Raw genomic sequence first — 25,534 nt, 5'->3', positions numbered from 1 at the left:
GGTGCACATTTGACCACTGGCTACTGTACCGTTATATCAAGTTATCATATAGGCCTAGTAATTCCACTAAACCAATGCAAAAAAATAATAAACATTATCATAGAATAGCATTTAGGCTACACTTCCCCTATTTTACAAATGGGTCGATTCCATCATGATACTTTTCATCGTCTGAATGTTCAGACCCATTTTCACTGTCCTCACTGTCCATTATCATTTATTCCACTTCTGTCACCCTGAATATCCGTTTGGCAAAATATTTTTTCTGAAAACAATTGCTTATAGCTACTGAATGTGTCTTCAATGCAATCCAAGGGCTTAATGACTTTTTTGGGGGCATGGTAATTGAGACACGCGCCTCTCCCCCTGGCCCGCTCGCTTGCTCTTTCTCTCTCTTTGGGGGAAGGGGGTGACATGGATAGACTTCGCATTGGATTGGTTTATGTATGACTTCTAAACAACAGAAAATATCAAGTATAATTAGTTAGGGCTGCTGCTGAAATCCTGAAGGACTGTAGGAGATCAATATTTGTGATCACGATTGCAGGGCTTCTGGTTTACAAAAGTACACAAACGAGAAGTTGTTATTTGAAGCAGAATGTCCATATTAATGTGGAAGAAGAATGAAGCATCTAACTTCTACGGTTACGGACCAGTGAATAAAAAGGTTTTTAATTGACACGCCCGCGCATCAGTCATGCTTATGTGGATTCAACAGGGTGAATAAGTATAAGACTGTCAGCTATTAGAATGTTTCCATCTGAGTCCATCTGAAGGAGCTGAATACCGACCTATCTGGTATGAAATATAATGCATATTACATATATTGACATCCAACTACATTCACTATAAAAACACTGTCCCCATCCCCCGTCTGGCTCCTTATAGGTTACCTATAGTGACCCCTCCCTCTTGTCCTTCCTGTCTGTCTCCTTATAGGTTACCAATAGAGGCCCCTCCCTCTGGTCCTCCCTGTCTGTCTCCTTATAGGTGGGTCCTTCAGTCTCTCCTCTCCTCACACTCCTGCTCATCTCTCATCTGGACAGTAAGGGTTGTTCACATCACACACTGACAACATGCTGGGGACACTCTGCACACTCATCACTGCTCTAACATGTAAGGAGTCTGACTTACTGGAGATTTTACATAATGTTTTACTAAAAATTAGTCTAAATGTTTCAATTTGCTATTTGTCACTAAATTTACTGTACACATTTTCCTAATGCAAAATAGCAAAATACTTTTCATAATGTATTGTATGTATAATCTCTTTTCCCCAGATGTCAGTTGCCAGAAAGCAGTGATACAGACACCATCAGTACTGACTGTCAGTACAAAGACAACTGTCACTTTTTACTGTGACATTAGCAAAGATGAACGTAATTGGGTAAACTGGTATAAACAGGTTCCAGGAGGAGCTCCTCAGTATGTGTTAAGCTCTTACTATTCTGATACCTCACCTAAGAAATATGGATCTGGGTTCTCCTCTGATCGTTTCACATCTAAAGCCACATCTAATAAGGATTATCAGTTTATCATCAATAATGTGGAGGAGTCAGACTCAGCAGTGTATTACTGTCAGACACTGAATGACTCTCCTTACACGCAAGTATCACAGTGATAAACACCATGACAAAAACCTCCTCACCAAATACACTCACTTCTGCTTTCAGATGTTCTGAATATAGACACTAAATTAATGTCAAGTCATCCTGAACAAGTGGGTCTTCAGTAGGAGAACAGACCATGTTGGTGTTTTACTGAACCCTCCTATACATTTAGTAGAACGTTGTTATTAACTAGTAAACCAACTGGTCCTAAACCATGAATCATACTGTGATGTTGTGTCCTAACAGAAAACCCCATGTATCATATAAACATCATGATAGTCCGTCCCCTGGTTTACAGCAGAGATATACTGTATTACATCAACAGTCATTTAGTGATATACTGTTCACAACCCAACTAGTTAACTGTAAAGATAATAAATCCACAGTAATTCAGTAATTTACTGTTAGTTCACATCCAAACTGGTTTACAGTAGACATATTACATCATCAGTTGTTTAAAATAGAGACATATTACATCATCAGTCATTTAGTGATATACGTTTAGTTCACAACCCAACTGGTTACGGTAGAGACATATTACATCATCAGTCATTCAGTGATATATGTTTTGTTCATAACCCAATGGGTTACTGTGGAGACATTACCTCATCAGTCATTTAGTTATATACTATCAGTTCACAACCCAACTGGTTTAAAGTAGACATATTACACCATCAGTCATTCAGTGATAAATGTTGTTCTCATGGGCAGAACAACATATTTGATTTACCTTATTGGTTTAGGGACTAAAACCAACAATTTACAGTATATACTGGCTCAGTGATCTGCAACAATTGACTATAGTGTCGCCCCAACATGTTTAAATCAAATCAACCTAAAACATTAAATAATGCTCAGCCTCACTAAGCATTTCACAGCCTCATGGTTTAATTCCTGTCTTACCTTCAACTTCCCCCAGGCAGACACAATGAAATAACAGGATTAAAACTTAAAGTAGCCCAGCTTTTATTCCAAGGTAGTAATTAAGGCTTTGGTCACACTTATGACAAATGTATACATTGTTATTATAAATATTAAGATGTGACATGTTGTGACAGGATGATGACTTTACACACCTGAAATAAGATTACTAAGAAGAAACAAAATACTTGTTTCATGTAAAACAAAAAATAAATAAATAAAAGATTGGCTATAATTACCATTAAATTCAGTTTGCTAGAGTATAGTTCTGTGTTTCATTTGATTTATTTGTTACAGTGATTAAATATCTGAAGATAATTTCTCTGAATGCAATAGGCTGAGAGATAAAGTCCCCTCCCTCTGGCCCTCCCTGTCTGTCTCCTTATAGGTTACCTTTAGAGGCCCCTCCCTCTGGTCCCCCCTCCCTGTCTCCTTATAAGTGGGTCCTTCAGTCTCTCCTCTCCTCACACTCCAACCTGTTCATCTCTCATCTGGACAGTAAGGGTTGTTCACATCACACAGTGACAACATGCTGGGGACACTCTGCACACTCATCACTGCTCTAACTGGTACATTGTGCACAAGTGTTTGATTTATAAATATTTTGAATGTTACTGTTTTAAGTATAATAAGTTGTTGTTTTTAGTTTATCTTCTGATAATGTGATGTGTGTCATCAGGTGTTCATGGTGCGATTGTATTGACCCAGAAGCCCTCTGTCCAGACCAAGACCACAGGACAGGAGGTCACTATGGAGTGTAACATTGGCAGATATGATGGAAACTATGTCCATTGGTATAAACAGGTTCCTGGTGGGGTTCCTCAGTATGTTCTGAGTTATAGATACGGTGTCAGTTCTCCTTTCTATGGAACAGGATTCTCCTCCAGTCGGTTCAACTCTAAATCCACATCAGATTTAGATTATGAGTTGATCATTAAACAGGTGGAGTCAGGAGACTCAGCAGTGTATTACTGTCAGACATATGATGATACTGATAGAGAGCCCGTATCACAGTGATATACATCATGACAAAAACCTCCACGAGTAACACTTCTGCTTTTTGAAGCATAGACTAGTAATTATTAATATTATAAGAGGCAGTTCAACTGAATCTGTGATTATTGATCACAGTGAGGGACTCTGAAAGCTGTGAGGATACATTGTCTGAACAACAGGATAATTCCCTTCTCCTTGAGAGAAACTGTCCTGGTGGTTTTCACTCCAACCCCATGTATATGCAGCCTCATTCAGTTAATAATTATTAGAGTCAAGTGGGCTAAATTAGGGTTGGAGTGAAAACCACCAGGACAGTATCTCTCCAGGGGCAGGGTAGGAGACCCCTTATACCATTATTATCATCATGATCAACATCATTATTATCACGTCCAGATTGGATCATGTGGACTGTGCTTTAAATCATGGATTCACATGGAAAAGACTCAGTTAATGTGATGATATATGACGTTTCCACAGAGAGTGAATTCCTGGAAGATCCAGAGATGTTGGTAGAAAGTGAATCAGTCTGAAAGGGATGTTTCAGTTCCTGTCTTCTCAGTAGTGAGAGTGAGGAGGTTTTTGTACGACCAAGTATACAACCTGAATCACTGTGGTATTCGGACAAGGAACCAAGCTCATTGTCACTGGTGAGTAGATTGTTTTCACTTAGCTTCATGGACGTTTGTAAAAGTGGAGTTAAATGTTTATGTATTAAACTTGATATTTATATTTACTATTAATTAATGTATATTGGTTTTAGACTGATAATAATGTGGAACGGACAATAGTTCATTTACATCCTACCACTTGATTATATATGTTTTTACTATAGATTGAAGGCATTTTTTATTAATCGTACAGTAATCATGTACTTAGATGATACATGGTGTGAAGTGTACATGACTTTGTATAACCTGAAGTCCAATTGTTTAACAATATAAACCGTGTATTTGAATGGCAGCTGAACACACTGTTGTTACATAAATAGTAGTTATTGGAATTTGTGTTCGTTGCAACCATTGGTTATTGAGTAAATGGTAATAGAAATCAAATCAAAATGAAATTGTAGTTCACTGGTCAAGTAACAATACGCAAATGCAGAGTAATGGAAAATTTTAAAAATATTGTTTAAGATACCTCTTAATTTTATGAATTAGAAATTGTTTTCAGGTTTCAAGAATAAGTTTGTGTTATAATTACAACAACCCGGTTAAATTCTGTTAATAAACATATATAATGCATTGTTATTTTTCTACTCATTCCATTGTTCCAGACTCTACTCTCCCTCCACCTGTCTTGACCATCCTCCCTCCATCCAGTGATGAGGTGAAGTCCAGTAAAGTCACCCTGGTGTGTCTGGCCAGTCAGATGGCCATGGGCTACGCTGATGTCAGCTGGACCGCGGGTGGGAGTCCAGTCACCAGTAACATCGTTACCAGTACTGCTGTACCACAAGATGACAAGACGTTCCAACTCAGCAGCTATTTGACCATTGACACGTCAGAATGGAACCAGGACAAAGAGTTCTCATGTAAAGTCACTGTGGGTTCCAAGTCCACTGAGAAACGTATCAAGAAATCTGAATGCAGCAATGAATAGTAGAAACCTGTAAAGTGAAATGTTTTATCTTGCACATGCAATATTGTATTTAAAGGAAGATAAATCCCTGTATTCATACATAGATCATACATAATAGACACAGTATAATACATGAATAACAGAGAATGTTTGAGCTTTGCAATATTGTTTAGATATTAAATAAAGAGCATAACAGAAAACAAATGCTTGTATTTCTGCATGTTGAGGAACATCACTGTTAGCAATACTGAAATAGGGTGATTTTAGGAAATATGAATTTATCTGATTTAAATAGAGTACGCTACTCTGTGACGTTTTTCAGTTATTTAGGGTCTAATATGGGACTACTCTAATGTTAAATAATGCCTCTGAAATATATAAATATACAGAAAATATTTTATTATTGCGACAAGTTTTATGAGATGATTCTAAAAGTACTTTATAATCATCAAAGTCTTTAAGCTGTTATTAAGCATCACACTTTCTTCTAGGCAGTAATGATTTTACTCTTTCACTGTATGAGGAAATAAAAAGTTATATTAACATGGCATATATTCATACATACAACATATATCTTACTACAATGAACAGTAACATTCTACAAAAGTGCAGTCAAAGAAAAGAGTGAAATCAATACTGTATTCTTCTGCCATCTTGTGGGTCAAAGACTAGTTCAACAGTGTAATTTGAAAGTCCTATAGAATGGTTTACTAAATGTAAAATTATTTTCAGATACTGTAAACATAAATAGAGTGTGTTCATACATATAAAAGTATTAACCTAAACAAAAAATCAGTATCTTATAAAGTATACTGTTGTTGATGGGTCTAGTTGTGCTTTATTCTCTCAGAACAAAAAGGTGTGTTCACTATTTTTAGGGTACAATAATATTCACTAGGGTAACAAATGAGCTAAATACACATTATGTATCATTCTGTTGAGAAATTCAGTTCCATTAATCATGACTGTGATTAATAATTAATTTATTAATGTTCTTAGAGCAATAACTATGGATCACCACAAGAGACCCTCAGTCCACTTAAAACATATGTTAAGATCTATGTAACACAAATAAACACTGATTACCAATATAGTAAGTTGCCACATCTGAATGTGATTAATTATTTCATTTGCAAAAGATGAAATAATTATTTCAGGCCACAGATGTTAACTGGAAAAACTGTTTTAGTTCGAGAATGATAGAATTTCAACCGCGAGGATGTTTTTTAAGCTGTGAACTCTTTCCTTCTACAAAGGCAGACTATTGGACATTCATAAGCAAAACATTACTTTTGACAGTAAAGATCTAATCTAATAAGCAATGGTGAACCGTGACTATTGAAGACAGGCCCTCAGTAGCGGAAAGAGATCTGACGTCATACATACAGATACGTTAGACCGGAAGTATTGTTTCCTGTCATGGGTTAATTATGTTATCTAGTCCTTTTTTTAAATTACTTTTACTGAGAGGAATGATATTCAGGATACAGTCTTAAAATGTATGCATATTGTTTTCATAATGAGTCTTTTTTTAATGTAAACTTGGAGTACAAAGTTGTTCATTATATTGAGGAAAAGGTGCTATATGCTGCTTGACCGAGAATAAGGTCAAAACTTTGGTGTATTTACTAAACATTTATCATTATATTGTGACACAATGGCAGTTGTATGATACTGTTGTGAGGTGTGATGTGGCGAGTGCATACAAGATGAGGCAAAAACAAACCAAATGAAGGAAAATGTTTTTGGGATTTAATAAAGAGAAACAGCACCACACGGTCAAACAGACAAGGACACAATAACCTGTGTTGTGGGTGAAAATGAGACATAATTGACATAATTACTAACTCATAACAGGTGTGTGTGATGGGTGCACTGCTGCCATCTGCAGCAGCCGGCAGTTAGTACACCAGCCAGGTGGATCACTGGAGAAGGAGAGAGCACGCCACTTCATGCAGAGAAGACATCACAACTGTGAATCAAGGGCCTTATTAAATTAAGATGACTGACTCTAACCAGTTTTTCTTTACTTGCATTTACAATATATTTAATAGAAATTATGGCAAATACATACAGTAGAATTTACAAATCATCTCGTTTGTAAAAGATAATAATTGTATTTTCACAGTAATTAATGTAATACAACATTCATTAATGAGAGAAGAGATTCTCTGGAAATAATAATGTCTTGACGGTTAATACCATAATGTGTTGATGGAAAATGCTTAAAGAACTGCATATTCATATACTTCATTATTTTAACACTTAATATTCAACGTTAAAATATGACACGCATTGTATTATGATATTGTGAGAAGCACAAGTTATATATTTCATGAACTTATTCACGGCACATATGTAAATATATATTGAGAAATCCTCTACATATAAAATATCTGGAGACATGCTTGGCCAGTCTATCACCTATACCCTCAGCTTCTTTAGCAAGGCAGTGGTCTTCATGGAGGGTAGACTCCATACATTTTTTTAAATATTTGAGTATATCTTTTCATATGATAACACTGAAGAAATGACACTTTGCTACAATTGAAAGTAGTGAGTATACAGCTTGTATAACAGTGTAAATTTGCTTTCCCCTCAAAATAACTCAACATATATCCATTAATGTCTAAACCGCTGGAAACAAGAGTGAGTACACCCCTAAGTGAAAATGTCCAAATTGGCCCCAACTAGCCATGTCATCGCACTCACACTCCCTCATACTGGTCACTGGAAGTTCAACATGGCGCCTCATGGCAAAGAACTCTCTGAGGATCAAAAAATAATAATTGCTGCTCTACATAAAGATGGCCTAGGTTATATGAAGATCGCCAAGACCCTGAAACTGAGCTGCAGGACGGTGGCCAAGACCATACAGCGGTTTAACAGGACAGGTTCCACTCAAAACAGGCCTCGGCATGGTCGACCAAATAAGTTGACAGCATGTTCTCCACTTCATATCCAGAGGTTGTCTTTGGGAAATAGATGTGTAGCATCCAGTCAATATTGAGAAGGCCAGAACTGATGGTTAGATTACTTTTATTTCCGTCCGTATCAATAGCCAACGTAAGAGCTGGGCAAAACAAATAAACCATGCAATACTATCACATTTCAACCGCTACACAGCACCTTGCCTTAGTTTCAATCCGTTAACCTTACCAAATTATAAATATTACGATAAACACTTTAAACAACTCAGACATATTTCTCATTGACTCTACAAACCTTGTTCCCCTAAATGACCGAAGCTAAACCTTGTAGTTTTAAATGTTTTTCCGTGGCCTTTTAACTATTTTTGACCGCGAATCCTTTCAGACCTTTCTCTCGTCTTTTCCGCCGTTCTTCAAAAACTGATTTCCGTTCTCATGCTTCCGGTTTCTGTGGTTACCAAAATAAAAGCTTGATACCGTAATAATAAAACATTGTACCGTAGCTATAATCAAAATAGTGATTAACTACTCTGTTGGTCTTTACAGGTAGTATGAGGCTCCTTTGTGCAAGGAGGAACAGGAAGAGCACTGCCAGAGCCCCACAGAATGACCTCCAGTGGGCTACTGGTGTGGATCAGAAACAGACTCAATTAGGGTGGCATAAGGGCCTGACGTCCCTCAAGTTGAGGCAAATTGAAGGTGTACGGTAGCATGTGCAACTGAAATGCAGGGATAGCAGCATTCTCATCAGGAGCAAGCCCAGACGTTATCAGGAGTGCATACAGGCACGTGGGGCCATGCACATTACTGAGTCACATTATGAGTGGCTGTGATGAAATTCAAACAAGTTGAAACAACCTGTGATATCCATTGTTTACTTTGATTTTCGGTGTAAATTTCAATCCAGTCCTCAATCAGTTGGTGATTTTGGTTTCCATTGACCATTGTAACATAATTTTGGATTCAACAAATTACACAATATACACTAAAGACTTTGATCTTAATATATTTAGTTCATCAAGACCTGATTTGTGATTCAAGTGTTCCCTTAATTATTTTGGAGCAGTGTATCATTACTATAGGGATATCATCCAAACCCTAATTTATTCTGTGATATCATATCAAGCATGGATAACTTCAGTCCTGTAACTAACCGGCAATTCCAAACCAACTGTTGTAATAATGTGAACTGATAGACGTTTAACTAATGCCCTAAAGTAATATCCTCTAACTTTGCAGGATAGTGATAAGTATTTGACTCCTACAGCCCAAAAGATAAGCAGGTGCTGTAAAGATTATAAAAAGCTTACCAGGACCCTCCTGGCATCCATGTTTACTAAGGAAGAGCTTGTAACTTCATCTGTCACAGGAAAGAAGGGCATCATGGGAGAGACTAGGCAATCACTGAATCCAGAGAAAGTGACTGTTCTTATTGGTAAGCAAGTATCTTATACAGCTGCAGTTATCAGTAATTTTCATAATTGATTATTCTAAACATGAAACCTTTGATCATTTGAATAATCGGGAAACAAAGCATGGCTCTCGATTCATGTGCCGTTTTTTTTTACCAGCGGAAAAATTATAAATGAATAAAAATTCATTTGAAGAGAAGTTATTTCCTTTACGCCACGTAAAATGCAAAGATAATCAGAATGCAATGATGTGCAAATCATTTATCTCTATACTTAATTGAAAATACTACAAAGTCAATAAATCAAATGTTAAAACTGAGAAATGTTATTGTTTTTGGAAATAGATATGCCCAGTTTGAATTTACCATACCATACCATCTTCTTCCGCTTATCCGGGGCCGGGTCGCGGGGGCAGCAGTCTAAGCAGAGATGCCCAGACTTCCCTCTCCCCAGACACTTCCTCTAGCTCTTCCGGGGGGACACCGAGGCGTTCCCAGGCCAGCCGGGAGACATAGTCCCTCCAGCGTGTCCTAGGTCTTCCCCGGGGTCTCCTCCCGGTGGGACGGGACCGGAACACCTTCCCAGGAAGGCGTTCCGGAGGCATCCGAAAAAGATGCCCAAGCCACCTCAGCTGACCCCTCTCGATGTGGAGGAGCAGCGGCTCTACTCTGAGCTCCTCCCGGGTGACCGAGCTTCTCACCCTATCTCTAAGGGATCGCACGGCCACCCTGCGGAGAAAGCTCATTTCGGCCGCCTGTATCCGGGATCTTGTCCTTTCGGTCATGACCCAAAGCTCATGACCATAGGTGAGAGTAGGAACGTAGATTGACTGGTAAATCGAGAGCTTCGCCTTGCGGCTCAGCTCTTTCTTCACCACGACAGACCGATACATTGACTGCATTACTGCAGAAGCTGCACCGATCCGTCTGTCAATCTCCCGTTCCAACCTTCCCTCACTCGTGAACAAGACCCCTAGATACTTAAACTCCTCCACTTGAGGCAGGCACTCTCCACCAACCTGAAGTGGGCAAGCCACCCTTTTCCGACTGAGGACCATGGCCTCGGATTTGGAGGTACTGATTTTCATCCCCACCGCTTCACACTCGGCTGCAAACCATCCCAGCGCATGCTGAAGGTCCTGGTTAGAAGGGGCCAACACGACAACATCATCTGCAAAGAGCAGAGACGAAATTGGGTAGTTCCCTAAACCTGACACCCTCCGGCCCCTGGCTGCGCCTAGAAATTCTGTCCATAAAAATTACGAACAGAACCGGTGACAAAGGGCAGCCCTGCCGGAGTCCAACATGCACTGGGAACAAGTCTGACTTACTGCCGGCAATGCGGACCAAGCTCCTGCTTCGGTTGTACAGGGACCTGACAGCCCTTAGCAAAGGACCCAGGACCCCATATTCCCCAAGCACCCTCCACAAGATGCCGCGAGGGACACAGTCGAATGCCTTCTCCAAATCCACAAAACACATGTGGATTGGTTGGGCAAACTCCCATGAACCCTCCAACACCCCGTAGAGGGTATAGAGCTGGTCCAGTGTTCCACGGCCCGGACGAAAACCACACTGTTCCTCCTGAATCCGAGGTTCTACTATCGGCCGTATTCTCCTCTCCAGAACCCTGGCATAGACTTTCCCGGGGAGGCTGAGAAGTGTGATCCCCCTATAGTTGGAACACATCCTCCGGTCCCCCTTCTTAAAAAGAGGGACCACCACCCCGGTCTGCCATCCCAGAGGCACTGTCCCCGACCGCCACGCGATGTTGCACAGGCGTGTCAACCAAGACAGCCCCACAACATCCAGAGACTTGTGGTACTCAGGGCGGATCTCATCCACCCCCGGTGCCTTGCCACCGAGGAGTTTCTTGACCACCTCAGTGACTTCAGCCCGGGTGATGGACGAGTCCACCTCTGAGCCCTCATCCTCTGCTTCCTCAATGGAAGAAGTGGCAGCGGGATTGAGGAGATCCTCGAAGTACTCCTTCCACCGCCCGACGACATCCTCAGTTGAGGTCAACAGCTGCCCACCTCTACTGTAAACAGCGTTGGTAGGGCACTGTTTCCCTCTCCTGAGGCGCCGGATGGTTTGCCAGAATCTCTTCGAGGCCAGCCGATAGTCCTTCTCCATGGCCTCACCGAACTCCTCCCAGGCCCGAGTTTTTGCCTCCACAACCACCCGGGCTGCAGCCCGCTTGGCCTGTCGGTACCCGTCAGCTGCGTCAGGAATCCCACAAGCCAACCAGGCCTGATAGGACTCCTTCTTCAGCTTGACGGCATCCCTTACTTCCGGTGTCCACCACCGGGTTCGGGGATTGCCGCCTCGACAGGCACCGGAGACCTTACGGCCACAGCTCCGAGCGGCCGCTTCGACAATGGCGGTGGAGAACATGGTCCACTCGGACTCAATATCTCCAGCCTCCCTCGGGATCCAGTCGAAGCTCTGCCGGAGGTGGGAGTTAAAGATCTCTCTGACAGGAGACTCGGCCAGACGTTCCCAGCAGACCCTTATAGTACGCTTGGGCCTGCCGAGTCTGTCCAGCTTCCTCCGCCGCCATCGGATCCAACTCACCACCAGGTGGTGATCAGTTGACAGCTCCGCCCCTCTCTTCACCCGAGTGTCCAAGACATACGACCGCAGGTCAGATGAGACGACAACAAAGTCGATCATCGACCTGCGGTCCTGGTGCCACGTGCACTGATGGACACCCTTATGCTTGAACATGGTGTTCGTTATTGACAAACTGTGACAAGCACAGAAGTCCAATAACTGAACACCACTCGGGTTCAGATCAGGGGGGCCGTTCCTCCCAATCACACCCCTCCAGGTGTCACTGTCGTTGCCCACGTGGGCGTTGAAGTCCCCCAGTAGAACGATAGAGTCCCCAGTCGGAGCACTTTCCAGCACCCCTCCCAGAGACTCCAAGAAGGTCGGGTACTCTGCACTGCCGTTCGGCCCGTAGGCACAAACAACAGTGAGAGACCTATCCCCGACCCGTAGGCGCAGGGAAACGACCCTCTCGTTCACCGGGGTAAACTCCAACACATGGCGGCAGAGCTGGGGAGCTATAAGCAAACCCACACCAGCCCGCCGCCTCTCACCATGGGCAACTCCAGAGTGGTGAAGAGTCCATCCTCTCTCAAGGAGTGTGGTTCCAGAGCCCAAGCCGTGCGTAGAGGTGATCCCGACTACCTCTAATCGGAACCTCTCAACCTCACGCACTAACTCAGGCTCCTTCCCCGCCAGCAAATTTGAATTTGATGCCAGCAATTTGTTTAAAAGAAATTGGGACATGGGCATGTTTACCACTGTGTTGCAACACCTGTTCTTCTATCAATAGTTTGCAAGCGTTTGGGAACTGTGGAGAACAATTGCTGTGGTGTAGAAAGTGAAATGTTTTCCCATTCTTGCTTGAAAATAGGATTTCAGCTGCTCAACAGTTTGGGGCCTCCTTTGTCATATTTTTAGTTTCATAATGCGTCAAATGGTTTCAATGGGAGACAGGTCTGTACTGCAAGCCGGCCAGTTTAGCACCCAGGCTCTTTTACTACAGAGCCATGCTGTTGTAATACGTGCACAATGTGGTAAGCAAGGCCTTCCCTGAAAAATAAGTCATCTGGATGGCAGCATATGTTGCTCCAAAACCCTTAATATATTGTTCAGTGTTAATGGTGCCTTTACAGATGTGCAAGTCACCCATGCAATGTGCACTAATACACGTACCATCACAAAAGCTGTCTTTTGCACTGTGTGCTGCTGGATGGTCTCTCTCTTTAGTCCGGAGGACGTGGTGTCCATGATTCCCAAAAATAATTTTGATTCCTCAGACCACAGGAGAGTTTTCCTCTTGCCTCAATCCTTCTTAAATGAGTTCGGGCCCAGAGAAGGCAGCGGCGGTTCTGGATCTTGTTTATAAATGGTTTCTTTTCTGCATGGTAGAGTTTTAACTTGCATTTGTGGATGTAGCGATATACTGTGTTCACAGACAATATATTTTGGAAGTGTTCCTGAGCCGATGTAGTGATTCCCATTACAAAATCTAGAGAATTGTGAACTTAATTAGTGGTGAGATGTTCCACCAGGTTTTATTTAGCATTACACAACCTTTCCAGTCTTTTGTTTCCCCGTCCCTGCTTTTTTTAAACATGTTGCTGGCATCAAACTCAAAGTGGGCACATATTTTTCATATATTTTCTTAAAAGAAACCATGAAATGTCTCAGATTCAACAGTTGATACAGTGTCTTTGTACTATTTTCAATTAAATACAGGGATAAATGATTTGCACATGATTGCATTCTGTTTTTCTTTGTGTTTTACGCAGCGTCCCAACTTGGAAACGGGGTTGTACCTGGATGAACAGTTAGATTTTATTTCATATTTTCAATAATAGATCAAGAGAATAAAGATTTTTTTTTCACAGCCCGATTTACTCATATGTACCAAGTTTGCCAATATTAGTAGAGAGCACTGTAGAATGTTCCACACCTAAAGGTCGGATTATATCTTGCTACTTTGTTGCAGGACAAAGGTACCTTCCCATTTCCGACGCTTTCCATCTGGAAACCAGTTCTGATTCACACAGGCCAGATTGCACCACCTGGTTATCAAAATCTCTCTCTTTAAAGTCCTACACAAGTTTTTTATTTGCCCTGTAGGTTTGTTGTTGGCTTGTAAATAATGATAGAAAACAAAGTGATACACTTTACTGTCACCTACAGGTCTGGAATGAGAATGGCCCACAGGGTCAACACTGGATTTTCTCTCAATACAGCAGGGGTGTCAAACCGGTTCCACGGAGGGCCATGTGTCTGCAGGTCTTTGGGTTTTCCTTTAAATTGGTTCCCAGGTCAGACCTGAACAACCAGGTGGGGGTAGAAATTAACCAATTAGTGAACTAATTAATCAATCAGGTACAAGGTGAGAGCGAAAACCTGCAGACACTCGGCCCTCCGTGGAACCGGTTTGACACCTGTGCAATACAGGAAGCAAGTCACATTTAGGGAGTAGAGTTTTTAAAAATGCTGAATTGGAGTGTCACTTTTTAAGGAGTCATAACGATTATAGCGTTTACATCTACTGTGAATATGCTTTATGACACAGTGTTATTTGTCACACAGTACACAAGCATTGATTACTATACAATCAACTGCTTCAGTGCCAAAGTAAAATCTTTAATTGAGAACATATATTTATATTTTTCAGAACATCTCCAAAACGAGTTTCCCCACATTGGAGATCCAGAGATAAAAGCCTGTATGGCACAAAAGCTGAGGGATGTCCGGCATACCAATGAGAAGAGCTAGGATTCTAGGAAAAATTAGTAATGTTTTGGATTGAAAATGTAACAGTAACATAATTAGTTTAATTGAGATTAAAACTAATTAATGTATTTGTTTTATTGTGTTTCAAAACAGCAACAAGAACCGGCACTACCAGGAAAACTACTGGATCCCTATCAGTACATTGCCTCACATATACTTTACACATGCACATTTACAATAATATCATACACATTTGCAATAAAATTACAAGGTTCTAATAAACATAGCTGAAAGTACTTGGACTGATTGTTTTTTTTATTAATGAAGTGTGGAATGTGGATTTGAAATGTTATATGTTCCAAAAACTCAACATGTGAATGTGAAACACGTACATGTGAAAATGAAACTCTATCCACATGGGAGATCATGTTAAATTACACATGTGAAATACCACATGTGGTAAGTTCTAAAAACGGCACATGATTTTTCACATGTACTTACGTGTACTTCCCACATGTGTATTTACCATGTGTCAAATGCCACATGTGGAATGTTCCAAAAACACATTGGAATATCATGTTTTTATTTAATCGGTGTAATCATGTGATTTTCCACGTGAAATTCATGTGTTTTTTCCGTAAGGGTTAGACAACAAGGGTCCATAACGAACACCATGTTCAAGCATAAGGGTGTCCATCAGTGCAAGTGGCACCAGGACACCCTAGGCCGCAGGTCGATGATCGACTTTGTTGTCGTTTCATCTGACCTGCGGCCGTATGTCTTGGACACTCGGGTGAAGAGAGGGGCGGAGCTGTCAACTGATCACCACCTGGTTGTGAGTTGGATCCGATGGCGGGGGAGGAAGCTGGACAGACTCGGCAGGCCCAAGCGTACTATAAGGGTCTGCTGGGAACGTCTGGCCGAGTCTCCTGTCAGAGAGATCTTTAACTCCCACCTCCGGCAGAGCTTCGACTGGATCCTGAGGGAGGCTGGAGATATTGAGTCCGAGTGGACCATGTTCTCCACCGCCATTGTCGAAGCGGCCGCTCGGAGCTGTGGCCGTAAGGTCTCCGGTGCCTGTCGAGGCGGCAATCCCCGAACCCGGTGGTGACACCGGAAGTAAGGGATGCCGTCAAGCTGAAGAAGGAGTCCTATCAGGCCTGGTTGGCTTGTGGGACTCCTGAGGCAGCTGACGGGTACCGACAGGCCAAGCGGGCTGCAGCCCGGGTGGTTGTGGAGGCAAAAACTCGGGCCTGGGAGGAGTTCGGTGAGGCCATGGAGAAGGACTATCGGCTGGCCTCGAAAAGATTCTGGCAAACCATCCGGCGCCTCAGGAGAGGGAAACAGTGCCCTACCAACGCTGTTTACAGTAGAGGTGGGCAGCTGTTGACCTCAACTGGGGATGTCGTCAGGCGGTGGAAGGAGTACTTCGAGGATCTCCTCAATCCCGCCGTCACGTCTTCCATTAAGGATGCAGAGGATGAGGGCTCAGAGGTGGACTCATCCATCGCCCGGGCTGAAGTCACAGAGGTGGTTAAGAAACTCCTCGGTGGCAAGGCACCGGGGGTGGATGAGATCCGCCCTGAGTACCTCAAGTCTCTGGATGTTGTGGGGCTGTCTTGGCTGACACGCCTGTGCCACATCGCGTGGCAGTCGGGGACAGTGCCTCTGGTATGACAGACCGGGGTGGTGGTCCCTCTTTTTAAGAAGGGGGACCGGAGGGTGTCTATGCCAGGGTTCTGGAGAGGAGAATACGGCCGATAGTAGAACCTCGGATTCAGGAGGTTCTACACCCTCTATACCCTCTACAGGGTGATGGAGGGTTCATGGGAGTTTGCCCAACCAATCCACATGTGTTTTGTGGATTTGGAGAAGGCATTCGACTGTGTCCCTCGCAGCATCCTGTGGAGGGTGCTTCGAGAATATGGGGTCCTGGGTCCCTTGCTAAGGGCTGTCAGGTCCCTGAACGACCGAAGCAGGAGCTTGGTCCGCATTGCCGGCAGTAAGTCAGACTTGTTCCCTGTGCATGTTTGTAAGAAGTTAATGTTTCATATAGGATCTGTTTCAATCATTGTGAAAGCTTTCACCAATCTATCTAAATTACATTCAGTATAAGCCTAGAATAACATGTTCCAATTGAAACAGTTATGTGGTTTTCATTACTGTCCACATGCTTCCTACCTATAACGCTCAATAACAAGATGTTCCAGTATGCAATAACAACTAGAGATAACCAAGAGGAAAAGGACATGTGTGTTATGACTACTGAACGCTGTGCTTCTAAATAAAAACGGGTCCACCCATGGAGAAGGTGTGAGTGGCTGAGTTGAATCCTACATGCAGGCTCGTTCCTGGCTCAGTGGAGATCAACGGCTCTCTCCCTTCTGCAGAAGTGACTTCTAAAACGTCTTTCTGACTCTTGGTGTGGTTCTTTCTCATTAGACAAATTAGACTATATAGAAGTTTGGTGAACTGAACCCAACAATGTTGGACTCCAGCAGGGCTGCCCTTTGTCACCGGGTCTGTTCGTAATTTTTAGGGACAGAATTTCTAGGCGCAGCCAGGGGCCGGAGGGTGTCAGGTTTGGGGACCACACGATTTCGTCTCTGCTCTTTGCGGATGATGTTGTCGTGTTGGCCCCTTCAAGCCAGGACCTTCAGCATGCACTTGGACGGTTTGCAGCCGAGTGTGAAGCGGTGGGGATGAAAATCAGTACCTCCAAATCCGAGGCCATGGTCCTCAGTCGGAAAAGGGTGGCTTGCCCACTTCAGGTTGGTGGAGAGTGCCTGCCTCAAGTGGAGGAGTTTAAGTATCTAGGGGTCCTGTTCACGAGTGAGGGAAGGATGGAACGGGAGATTGACAGACGGATCGGTGCAGCTTCTGCAGTAATGCGGTCGATGTATCGGTTTGTCGTGGTGAAGAAAGAGCTGAGCCGCAAGGCGAAGATCTCGATTTACCGGTCAATCTACGTTCCTACTCTCACCTATGGTCATGAGCTTTGGGTCATGACCGAAAGGACAAGATCCCGGATACAGGCGGCCGAAATGAGCTTTCTCCGCAGGGTGGCTGGGCGATCCCTTAGAGATAGGGTGAGAAGCTCGGTCACCCGGGAGGAGCTCCGAGTAGAGCCGCTGCTCCTCCACATCGAGAGGGGTCAGCTGAGGTGGCTTGGGCATCTGTTTTGGATGCCTCCGGAACGCCTTCCCGGTCCCGTCCCACCGGGAGGAGACCCCGGGGAAGACCTAGGACACGCTGGAGGGACTATGTCTCCCGGCTGGCCTGGGAATGCCTCGGTGTCCCCCCGGAAGAGCTGGAGGAAGTGTCTGGGGAGAGGGAAGTCTGGGCATCCCTGCTTAGACTGCTGCCCCCGCGACCCGGCCCCGGATAAGCGGAAGAAGATGGTATGGTATGGTATGGTTAGACAACCAAGTGTTGGACAAAGCTGAAAATTTGACTCTTCAGAGAAGATGACCTTACTCCATTCCTCTACAGTCCAATCCTTATGGACTTTTGCAAACTTCAGCCTGGCTCTTCTTTGCTTCTCATTGATGAAGACTTCAGCCCTGCTCCTAGGAGCCTGTTTTGAGCCGTCCTCACCGTGCACAGCAGCTGCTATTTGCCATTCTTTTTGTTGGTCACTTGATATCATCCTACGGTTGTTGAGTGACATTCAAATGAGTTGACAGTCCTCTCGGTCAGTGGACAGTCGTTTTCGCCCTCTACCAGTCTTTATCTTTGTTGTCCCCAATGTCTGTTGCTTGACCTTGTTCTTATGAACCACCATCTTTGAATTTTCAGGATGGATCCCTCTGCCAGTAAAGCCAGAATTGATCATTTTTTCCTCACTCAAAGCTATTCTTTTAACTCTTTTGTCAGGCTGAATAGTTATTTTTTAATTTAATTTACCTATGAGGTAATACTTGCACTGTTTTTGCCATCCAGCTGGTGCTATTGCAAGAGGATAGTGATGACCACTGCAGTGGTTTTTATACTTTTCCTTGTTAAATTAGATTTGGTTCAGGTAATCACCTAATTAGTAACTCATTAAGTAAAATGAGGTGTGCCTGTGTTGGAATTTACCAGACACTGTAATGGAATGTAGAAAAGTGTGCTCCATTTGTTTAGGTTACTACACATAAGGGACACTGCAGACCTCGTAAGGCCCAATATCCACCAAGAACCTGGGACCACTGAGGAAATAACACCAGTGTTTTAAGTAATGTACTTTGTCTTTTATGAGTGTCTTGTTCTCTGAGTTTTTTTACTGTTTGTGTAAACATGTATATGCACGGCCCAGCTGTAAAAGAGACCTTGGTCTGTGTTTAAAAAAGTTTATATTCATGTTAATTGATAATAGCCATTTGTCAATCAAAACATTTGTTTACAGAAAAACAGAAGAATTTTTTATCTAAATGTTGCTGTACTTCTTGGCCAGAGCAAGGAGTTTATGTGGCCAGGCAGTACTAACACGAATCTACATGAAAACTAAAGAGCAATAAATGTTTCTGTAAATAATCAAGGAAAGCGTATAAGATTCAAGTGCAGAGCGCACTATGTTTAATTCTGGACCCACTAGGGGTAATGCAGTAATGGTGGTCAAGCAGGGTCACACACAGCAGGTAATAGTTCCAGTAGGGTGAGGCAGTAACTAGGTGGAGGACAGGCAGGTTCAGACACGGGTGAAGACTGTGTAACCAGGCAAAGGTACAGGAGGGGCGAAGGCTTAAAACGTAGTCGGTGAGTCTCCAAGGCAGGGGTCGTAGTCAAACATCCAGAAGCAGCTGCAACGTATGGCACAAACAAACAATAAAATAAATGTCTAAAAGCTGCTGGGATGTCTGGTGTATAAAACATGAGTAAACTTGAAGCAAAGTAAGCATTGTTAATTATAAAAATTAGCAATAAATCTTTTTCTTGACTAAATTCAACATTCACTCAAGTTATTTTGACATGGATAGATTTACTCTAAATTATTAAACCTGAAAGGAAAAGATCAGGGTCTGATTAAAATGAAGACCCACGGACGTCTGAAGATCCCAAAGTTTCTAGAAAGGAAAGAGAAGACCCCACACCAGTCTCACTTCTGTATCAGGCCTTAATAAATTTTACAGAAATATTCAGATCTCATTTAGTGCTTTGTAGCTGTTTTCTATCCATGTTAGTTCCTCTGTCTGCAGTTTCACAGACACTCTCCACCCAGCTGTTGCAACCCTTTAAATCTTGTGTTCCTGCCCCAGAGTTCCCCTCAGTTGTCCACTCTTCATACAAAATCATGCAGCTTTTGATCCCCTGGAAGACATTTTATTTGCATTTATATTTTAAGACGATTAACAATCAAGTGTAGTGGACATGAATTGTCACTGTCCCATGTTAAGATAGCCCCCCCCCCATAATTTCAAAAACAGTGTCTGCCCTCAGTACTAATGCTCTAAAGGGTTTCCCAAAGATTACCTTGGTGGTCTTGGGCAGACAGATTAATCTGGAAACTCTTCTAATTCTGCATCTTAGGTGCCTGGTCTCCTTCACCTGCTCCACTATATGAGAAGGAAGACAGGGCTTAAATACAATGTCTGAATAATAACATATATAGGAGCATTACACAAAGGGGAAAACTCAATAACATAATAAATATTCTGTGACATCGTTTGTGGCCTAGAGCCGTACCTGCACACATAGAAGAGGATGTAGGCAGTGTGAGCTCTGGTCCTGAGTACAGTGGCCACATCTGTCCTACGGACACGTACATCATCCATACAGAGCCATCCACTACCATGGCTGTCCAGCAGATCAGTGATGTAGTGGCCTGGAGAATGTGGACATGGGAACATTGAACATTTGAGACATTACACTCTTAAATGTTTGTGTGCAAGGTGTGCTTGTTTTACTATTCAATACCGATCATATTAAAGCATTTTTCACAACTTTCTAATTGGCTAATAAAGGACAAGTTTGACTGTTCACCAGATGTTCTGCAAAAAAATCAGGAAATGATATCAGGCCTTTTTCAGTGGTTCTAAAACCTCTCCTTGGGGTGCCCAGACATTGAAGATCTAGCACACCTGAATCAACTTGTCTGATAAATAGCTTTCCCTTGAACTCTTGAAAGTTTTGTTTTTTTGTCATAAATAACAAATGTTTTTTTCTGACCTAAAAAAGGCTGTTAAAATTGATTAAAATGGTATTTAAAAGGTGAGTTCCAGACTTTTTAGAACTATGCAGCGTTGCCTGGCAGGTAACTTTACATGTGTATTTGAACTATATTGTACCTGTATACAAGCTGTCTCCCAGATGAGAGATCACACTTGACAATCTATAAACAGGTTCTGGCTGGTATCTCTGTAAGAAAACACATTTCCAAATTAGGACTACTTAATCTTGATCTGACCACTCTCCCAACTTGATCAAGTAATATACTGTTATTTATGTTCTTCTATTAGTCTCTTTCTCAGTCTCTCTCTCTTTCTCTCTGCCAGTGTCTATTTTTTTACTTCTCACCACTGTGGCTGTCTGCTGCCTTTTCTCACTATCAGCTGCTTTTGCTTGCTGGTCTGAACCATTTGAAGCTGTTGTATGCATATCAAATGTAAAAAAATATTAAGAGTGTATATTAAGAGACACTTTTAATCTGTTTCCTATTTCTCTCCTCAACACTCATGTTACATGATGAGAGGGTGTTTTCTGACCCTTAGAAACACAATGTCATACCTGAACTAGAAGGGCAGTTTGGTGGAGTGTTGACCACGCTGTTGTTTCCCAGTGACCTCACCCTTTGTGAATCGATGGTACTGAAAATACGTCATTCATAGTGTTTTGTGAGTATGCAAATTAAACAAACTGTACATCTAAAATTCAAAGTCTTAGACCATTTCTAACATTAAGATGGAAAATGATTGCAAGCATTTATATTTGCATTCAAGTCTCAAATATCTAGATGTTAAACTTTCACACCAAACGTGCTCCTGTTCATTTGACGCATGGTCATGAATCTGTCCATATCCAGAGTGAACCTACCTGTCACCAGGCTGGACAGTTTCCCCACAAAGGCCCTGGAGAGTAAGTTCTTCTGGGATAAACATGGGGTCCTCTACCTTCTTTGGCTCCCAGTCATCTGCACAAAACCGCTTCACATGAAGCATTAGGACCCTGCTCAGAGAAGCAGACGGGCATTCACACAGACAGACAGGCATTAACACAGTCCTTTACTCAAAAACGTGGTTTGGTGTGTTGAGAACAGATCACAGGGGAGGCTCACCGAGGCAGTGTCAGGAAGTGGGTGGACACAGATGCCATGTTGCCTGAACAGTCCCAGCATTTACATTCCAATGGAGACGGCTAGGTGACAAAGCACAGCAATACAATGACTATAAACATTACATTCACAATAGTCTTCCTTATCATACTAACTTTTGGTTTTAAGTGCGTACCATGAAGTAGTGTTCCAGGCTATGTCTCAGGTGAGCGCTTAGACTTAGTGACAGGTGGTTGTATTTCTCCTGACCAAACACTACAGCTCCACAGCTTCAGGGGCAGAAGGTGTTATGGAAATTTTGAACTAAGGTACATTTGAGAAATATCTGTCTTTCTATTGGCTGGTATGTAAATCTTTACTTTGATTGTGACACACATGTCTGTATAATATCAGAGGATTATTAGGTATTTGGGCCATGTCCTCCTGCCTAGAAGAAGAAAGGGTGTCAGTCCTTTCTGGTCCTTAGGAATGTAGGAGAGGGGATCTGGTATATGTCTTAGGGGGCATTCTTGATTGGTCACAGAAGGTTGTAGGGTTAATCATCTGCTGACCTGTAGGTTGTCTAGATGCTTTAAGTTTCCCTCAAGGGTTGAGAAAGTTAACCAGATGAGGGAAGACACCATGTCCCTTGTGTCAAGCCCAGGACATGTGATAGAACAAAGGGCATGTGTTTGATTGACATGAGACTGATGGGCGACGACTTACCACACCCCTTTTTCTATGTAATAAATACGGATTGTTCATGTATGGAGTTAGAGACTCCTCAGACGATTATGTGTGTGTAAGCGGTTGACGCGTCTCTCATATTTTCATAATAGTTAATAAAACTCTTAGAATGTGCCAAGAGAAATTTTTGTCTCTGTGTTCCTTACTCCGAGTGTCGATACATTGGAATTTCCATCACAAAGGAGGGATGGAAATACATCAGTTCTCAGAAACATTAATGCTACCTGCTTTACCCTCTGGATTCTACATTTTCATAAAACATTAAACCTCACCAAGGCTGCATCTAAATAAGCATCTGTCTACATACAAGCCTGTTACATACATGTAGCGTATGTAGACATGTCTGTTTCTTGGTGCAGGTACCTGTGGTGTTCAGTTTACCTGGTGCAGGTATGTGTAGTGTTCAGGTTACCTGGTACAGGAATGTGTGGTGTTCAGTTTACCTGGTGCAGGTATGTGTAGTGTTCAGTTTACCTGGTGCAGGTATGTGTAGTGTTCAGGTTACCTGGTACAGGAATGTGTAGTGTTCAGGTTACCTGGTGCAGGTATGTGAAGTGTACAGGTTACTTTGTGCAGGTACATGTTGTGTTCAGGTTACCTGGTACAGGTATTTGTAATGTTCAGGTTACCTGGGGTAGGTACATGTTGTGTTCAGGTTACCTAGTACAGGTATGTGTAGTGTTCAGGTTACCTGGTGCAGGTACGTGTAGTGTTCATGTTACCTGGTGCAGGTACGTATGGTGTTCAGGTTACCTGGTACAGGTACGTGTAGTGTTTAGGTTACCTGGTACAGGTACGTGTAGTGTTCAGTGTGAATTTCAGCTGCTTCACCGGACAGATGTATGGTTCTGGTGAGTCCTTCAGTGCCATACCCTCCTCCTTCAGCTGAAATAGGAGGTGCACCAAAAATTCATGGGCATCCTACAGGAAGGGAAGAAACAAATAATATACTCAACAAATTGAATATGCAACATGCAACAATTTTAGAGATATCAATGAATTACAGTCCATAGAAGGAAATCAGTAAACTTAAATAATTTGATGCCGTAATCTACAGACTTCCAGTGAGTGGGAATACAAATATGTTTGAATGGAATATTTCAGTGATATTTCATTTTAGATCATGGGACAAACACTTTACATGTTGGATTTATATTATTGTTCAGTTTACATCAGCAACTATAACTAAAATAGTGCTGAGGAAAAAGAGTCAACAGATGAACGTGACAGTGAGTATTTTGACCGTAGTATCTAACCTGTTCATCATTGTCCTGATAGTCCTGGTGGCCAATGGACAGGCAGCTTTTGACAGTTTTAAGGATTTTCTTCTTTTCCCTTGTCCTAGATTTAGATGGGCCTTCAGAAAGCCTTGCAGTCTGTAATTCAGCAAAACAGCTGTGGAGGGAGTAAGGAAATCCTTTATTCTGTGCTTACATTTCTGCCTCTAAATAAAAAGGACATGAAATCTCATCCAAATGCTCAATGAAAACTTTCAAGTTTCATTTGTCATAATAACAGGATACACAAGGTAAGGAACATTCCACTTAATGCTGAATTTGTGGTTCTTTAATGACTACAGTAATAGATAAAGATAGTACTGTCAGTAAAGATAAGGATGCATACATAAAGTGCAAGTACAGTATTTGCAAACGTCATGTCTTTAATAAAATAGTCCTCATTCTATGTGCAGTGGAATTATATGCCAATCCTGAATAGAAATATATTGGAACAAAAGGAGGCTTGGTAGAGATCAGACATAATTTACACATATTATGGCCTTTATAAAAAGTGTTGTACTTAGAACCAAACTGAAATCTTTTAAGACAGGCAAACAACCCTTTTAGGCTCTATTGGACGCATAGAACTTAAAAGGGTTTAGGTTTCTACTTGTGATATTTGAGGAGGGACTTTGTTCTGTAGTGTACCGGAGCAGTTTAGAAGAGGGGTAGGAATGACTCTGGATGACTCTGCAGAATGCAGGCAGTTCCAACAGGCACTGCAGAGCAGAGTTCATAAAACAGGTGTTTCCGATGTTGGGCAACCTGAGAGAAAAAATGAATTTGTGAGGCATGAATCCACAATACCTCTTAATACCACAGAATTATTTGAAAACAAAAGTTGAGTGTACAGATAAATATGTGTGGTGTATTTTACCCAAGGAGCTTGGTGTTGTCTTTGACATCGCCTGTGCATCTTTGCCTCTCTATCTGGGTGCCCCTCCTGTTGAAGAGGATGGAGAGATGGGCCAGGGGGCCCCCAGATCTGGGGAAAAGGCAAAGATCGCATGAGAAGTAGCTCAACCTTAGTATATCTCTTGAGCCCCACCGTTTTGCCAGCAGTTATTTTTCTACATGGGATATCTGAGAATGTTCTTATCTACAGTACTCACCTTTCCAGGGAGACAGAGGAGGCTCTCTTGTCAATGGAGGCCTCTACAGAGAGAGACAGAGACACTGTGGTAACAGAGTTGTTTTGTAAAATTGGAGGAAAATAACACCAGCAAATGTCAACTGTTTACAGACCAGCAGGTGCAACACTTTGAGGCACCACTGTCTTCTCCTGTGGAAGAACTGCTCCCACCACTTTGACTTTCTCATTTAAATATTGGCAGGTAGTGTTATATCAGACAGTACCTGGTGTTCTCAATGTCTTTCAAGGTCTCTCCATGGTGGTCCAGGGGCTTGGGAGAACAGCACCGGGGGGCAGAAGGGGATAGGTGTACTGGGGAGGAAGGGCAGGGAAGACCAGGGGGAGTGGCAGGAGATGAGTGGGTGGAGTCAGATGATGAAAAGGGGGGATCAGAGGAAGACTGGGTGGGATTAGAAGATGTCTGGGTGGAGTCAGA

General features: G+C 42.5%; 2 protein-coding genes and 1 long non-coding RNA gene across 4 annotated transcripts in view; 1 reads left to right on the top strand and 2 right to left on the bottom strand.

The window, feature by feature from the left end:
- Positions 1-5,430, top strand: part of LOC105009982 (immunoglobulin lambda-1 light chain) — an 81,868-nt gene extending 76,438 nt beyond the window's left edge. Inside the window, exons 1-4 of one of the 2 annotated variants that reach the window (XM_029123595.2) lie at positions 2,992-3,100; positions 3,211-3,536; positions 4,141-4,174; positions 4,801-5,427. In XM_029123595.2, coding sequence (XP_028979428.2) covers positions 3,061-3,100; positions 3,211-3,536; positions 4,141-4,174; positions 4,801-5,126 — 726 coding nt within the window. In that variant the 5' untranslated portion in view covers positions 2,992-3,060 and the 3' untranslated portion in view covers positions 5,127-5,427. Of the gene's footprint in view, positions 1-2,991; positions 3,101-3,210; positions 3,537-4,140; positions 4,175-4,800 lie in introns of those variants that run through there. The other variant, XM_034295641.1, reaches the window with a different exon arrangement.
- A 15,032-nt stretch (positions 5,431-20,462) lies between these two features.
- Positions 20,463-22,234, bottom strand: LOC117595341 (ubiquitin carboxyl-terminal hydrolase 5-like). The gene is made up of 6 exons (XM_034295643.1): positions 22,139-22,234; positions 21,967-22,046; positions 21,726-21,857; positions 21,420-21,499; positions 20,981-21,050; positions 20,463-20,489 (listed from the first exon to the last, which is right to left on the bottom strand). The coding sequence occupies exons 1-5, from the start codon at positions 22,139-22,141 to the stop codon at positions 21,025-21,027; spliced, it is 321 nt and encodes a 106-aa protein (XP_034151534.1). The 5' UTR covers positions 22,142-22,234; the 3' UTR covers positions 20,463-20,489; positions 20,981-21,024.
- Positions 22,235-24,649: 2,415 nt separating this feature from the next.
- LOC117595348 lies at positions 24,650-25,113 on the bottom strand. Its single transcript, XR_004576548.1, has 3 exons — positions 25,079-25,113; positions 24,844-24,951; positions 24,650-24,731 (listed from the first exon to the last, which is right to left on the bottom strand). It is a non-coding gene; the product is annotated as an uncharacterized LOC117595348 (long non-coding RNA).
- Between the last annotated feature and the right edge of the window lie 421 nt (positions 25,114-25,534).

This window comes from Esox lucius, chromosome 11, assembly GCF_011004845.1.
Source record: "Esox lucius isolate fEsoLuc1 chromosome 11, fEsoLuc1.pri, whole genome shotgun sequence".
In the NCBI taxonomy this organism is placed as follows: domain Eukaryota; kingdom Metazoa; phylum Chordata; class Actinopteri; order Esociformes; family Esocidae; genus Esox; species Esox lucius.
Note: the sequence above shows the minus strand (reverse complement) of the source record. Positions and strands in the feature narration are given on the sequence as shown.

Bases quoted from the DNA above. Each gene is read 5' to 3' on its own strand.
- LOC117595341 (XM_034295643.1), bottom strand. The intron at 21,858-21,966 runs GTGAGCCTCCCC...TTCTCTGAGCAG, and splicing joins CACTTCCTGACACTGCCTCG to GGTCCTAATGCTTCATGTGA. The intron at 21,051-21,419 runs GTATGACATTGT...GTTTTCTTACAG, and splicing joins AAACTGCCCTTCTAGTTCAG to AGATACCAGCCAGAACCTGT.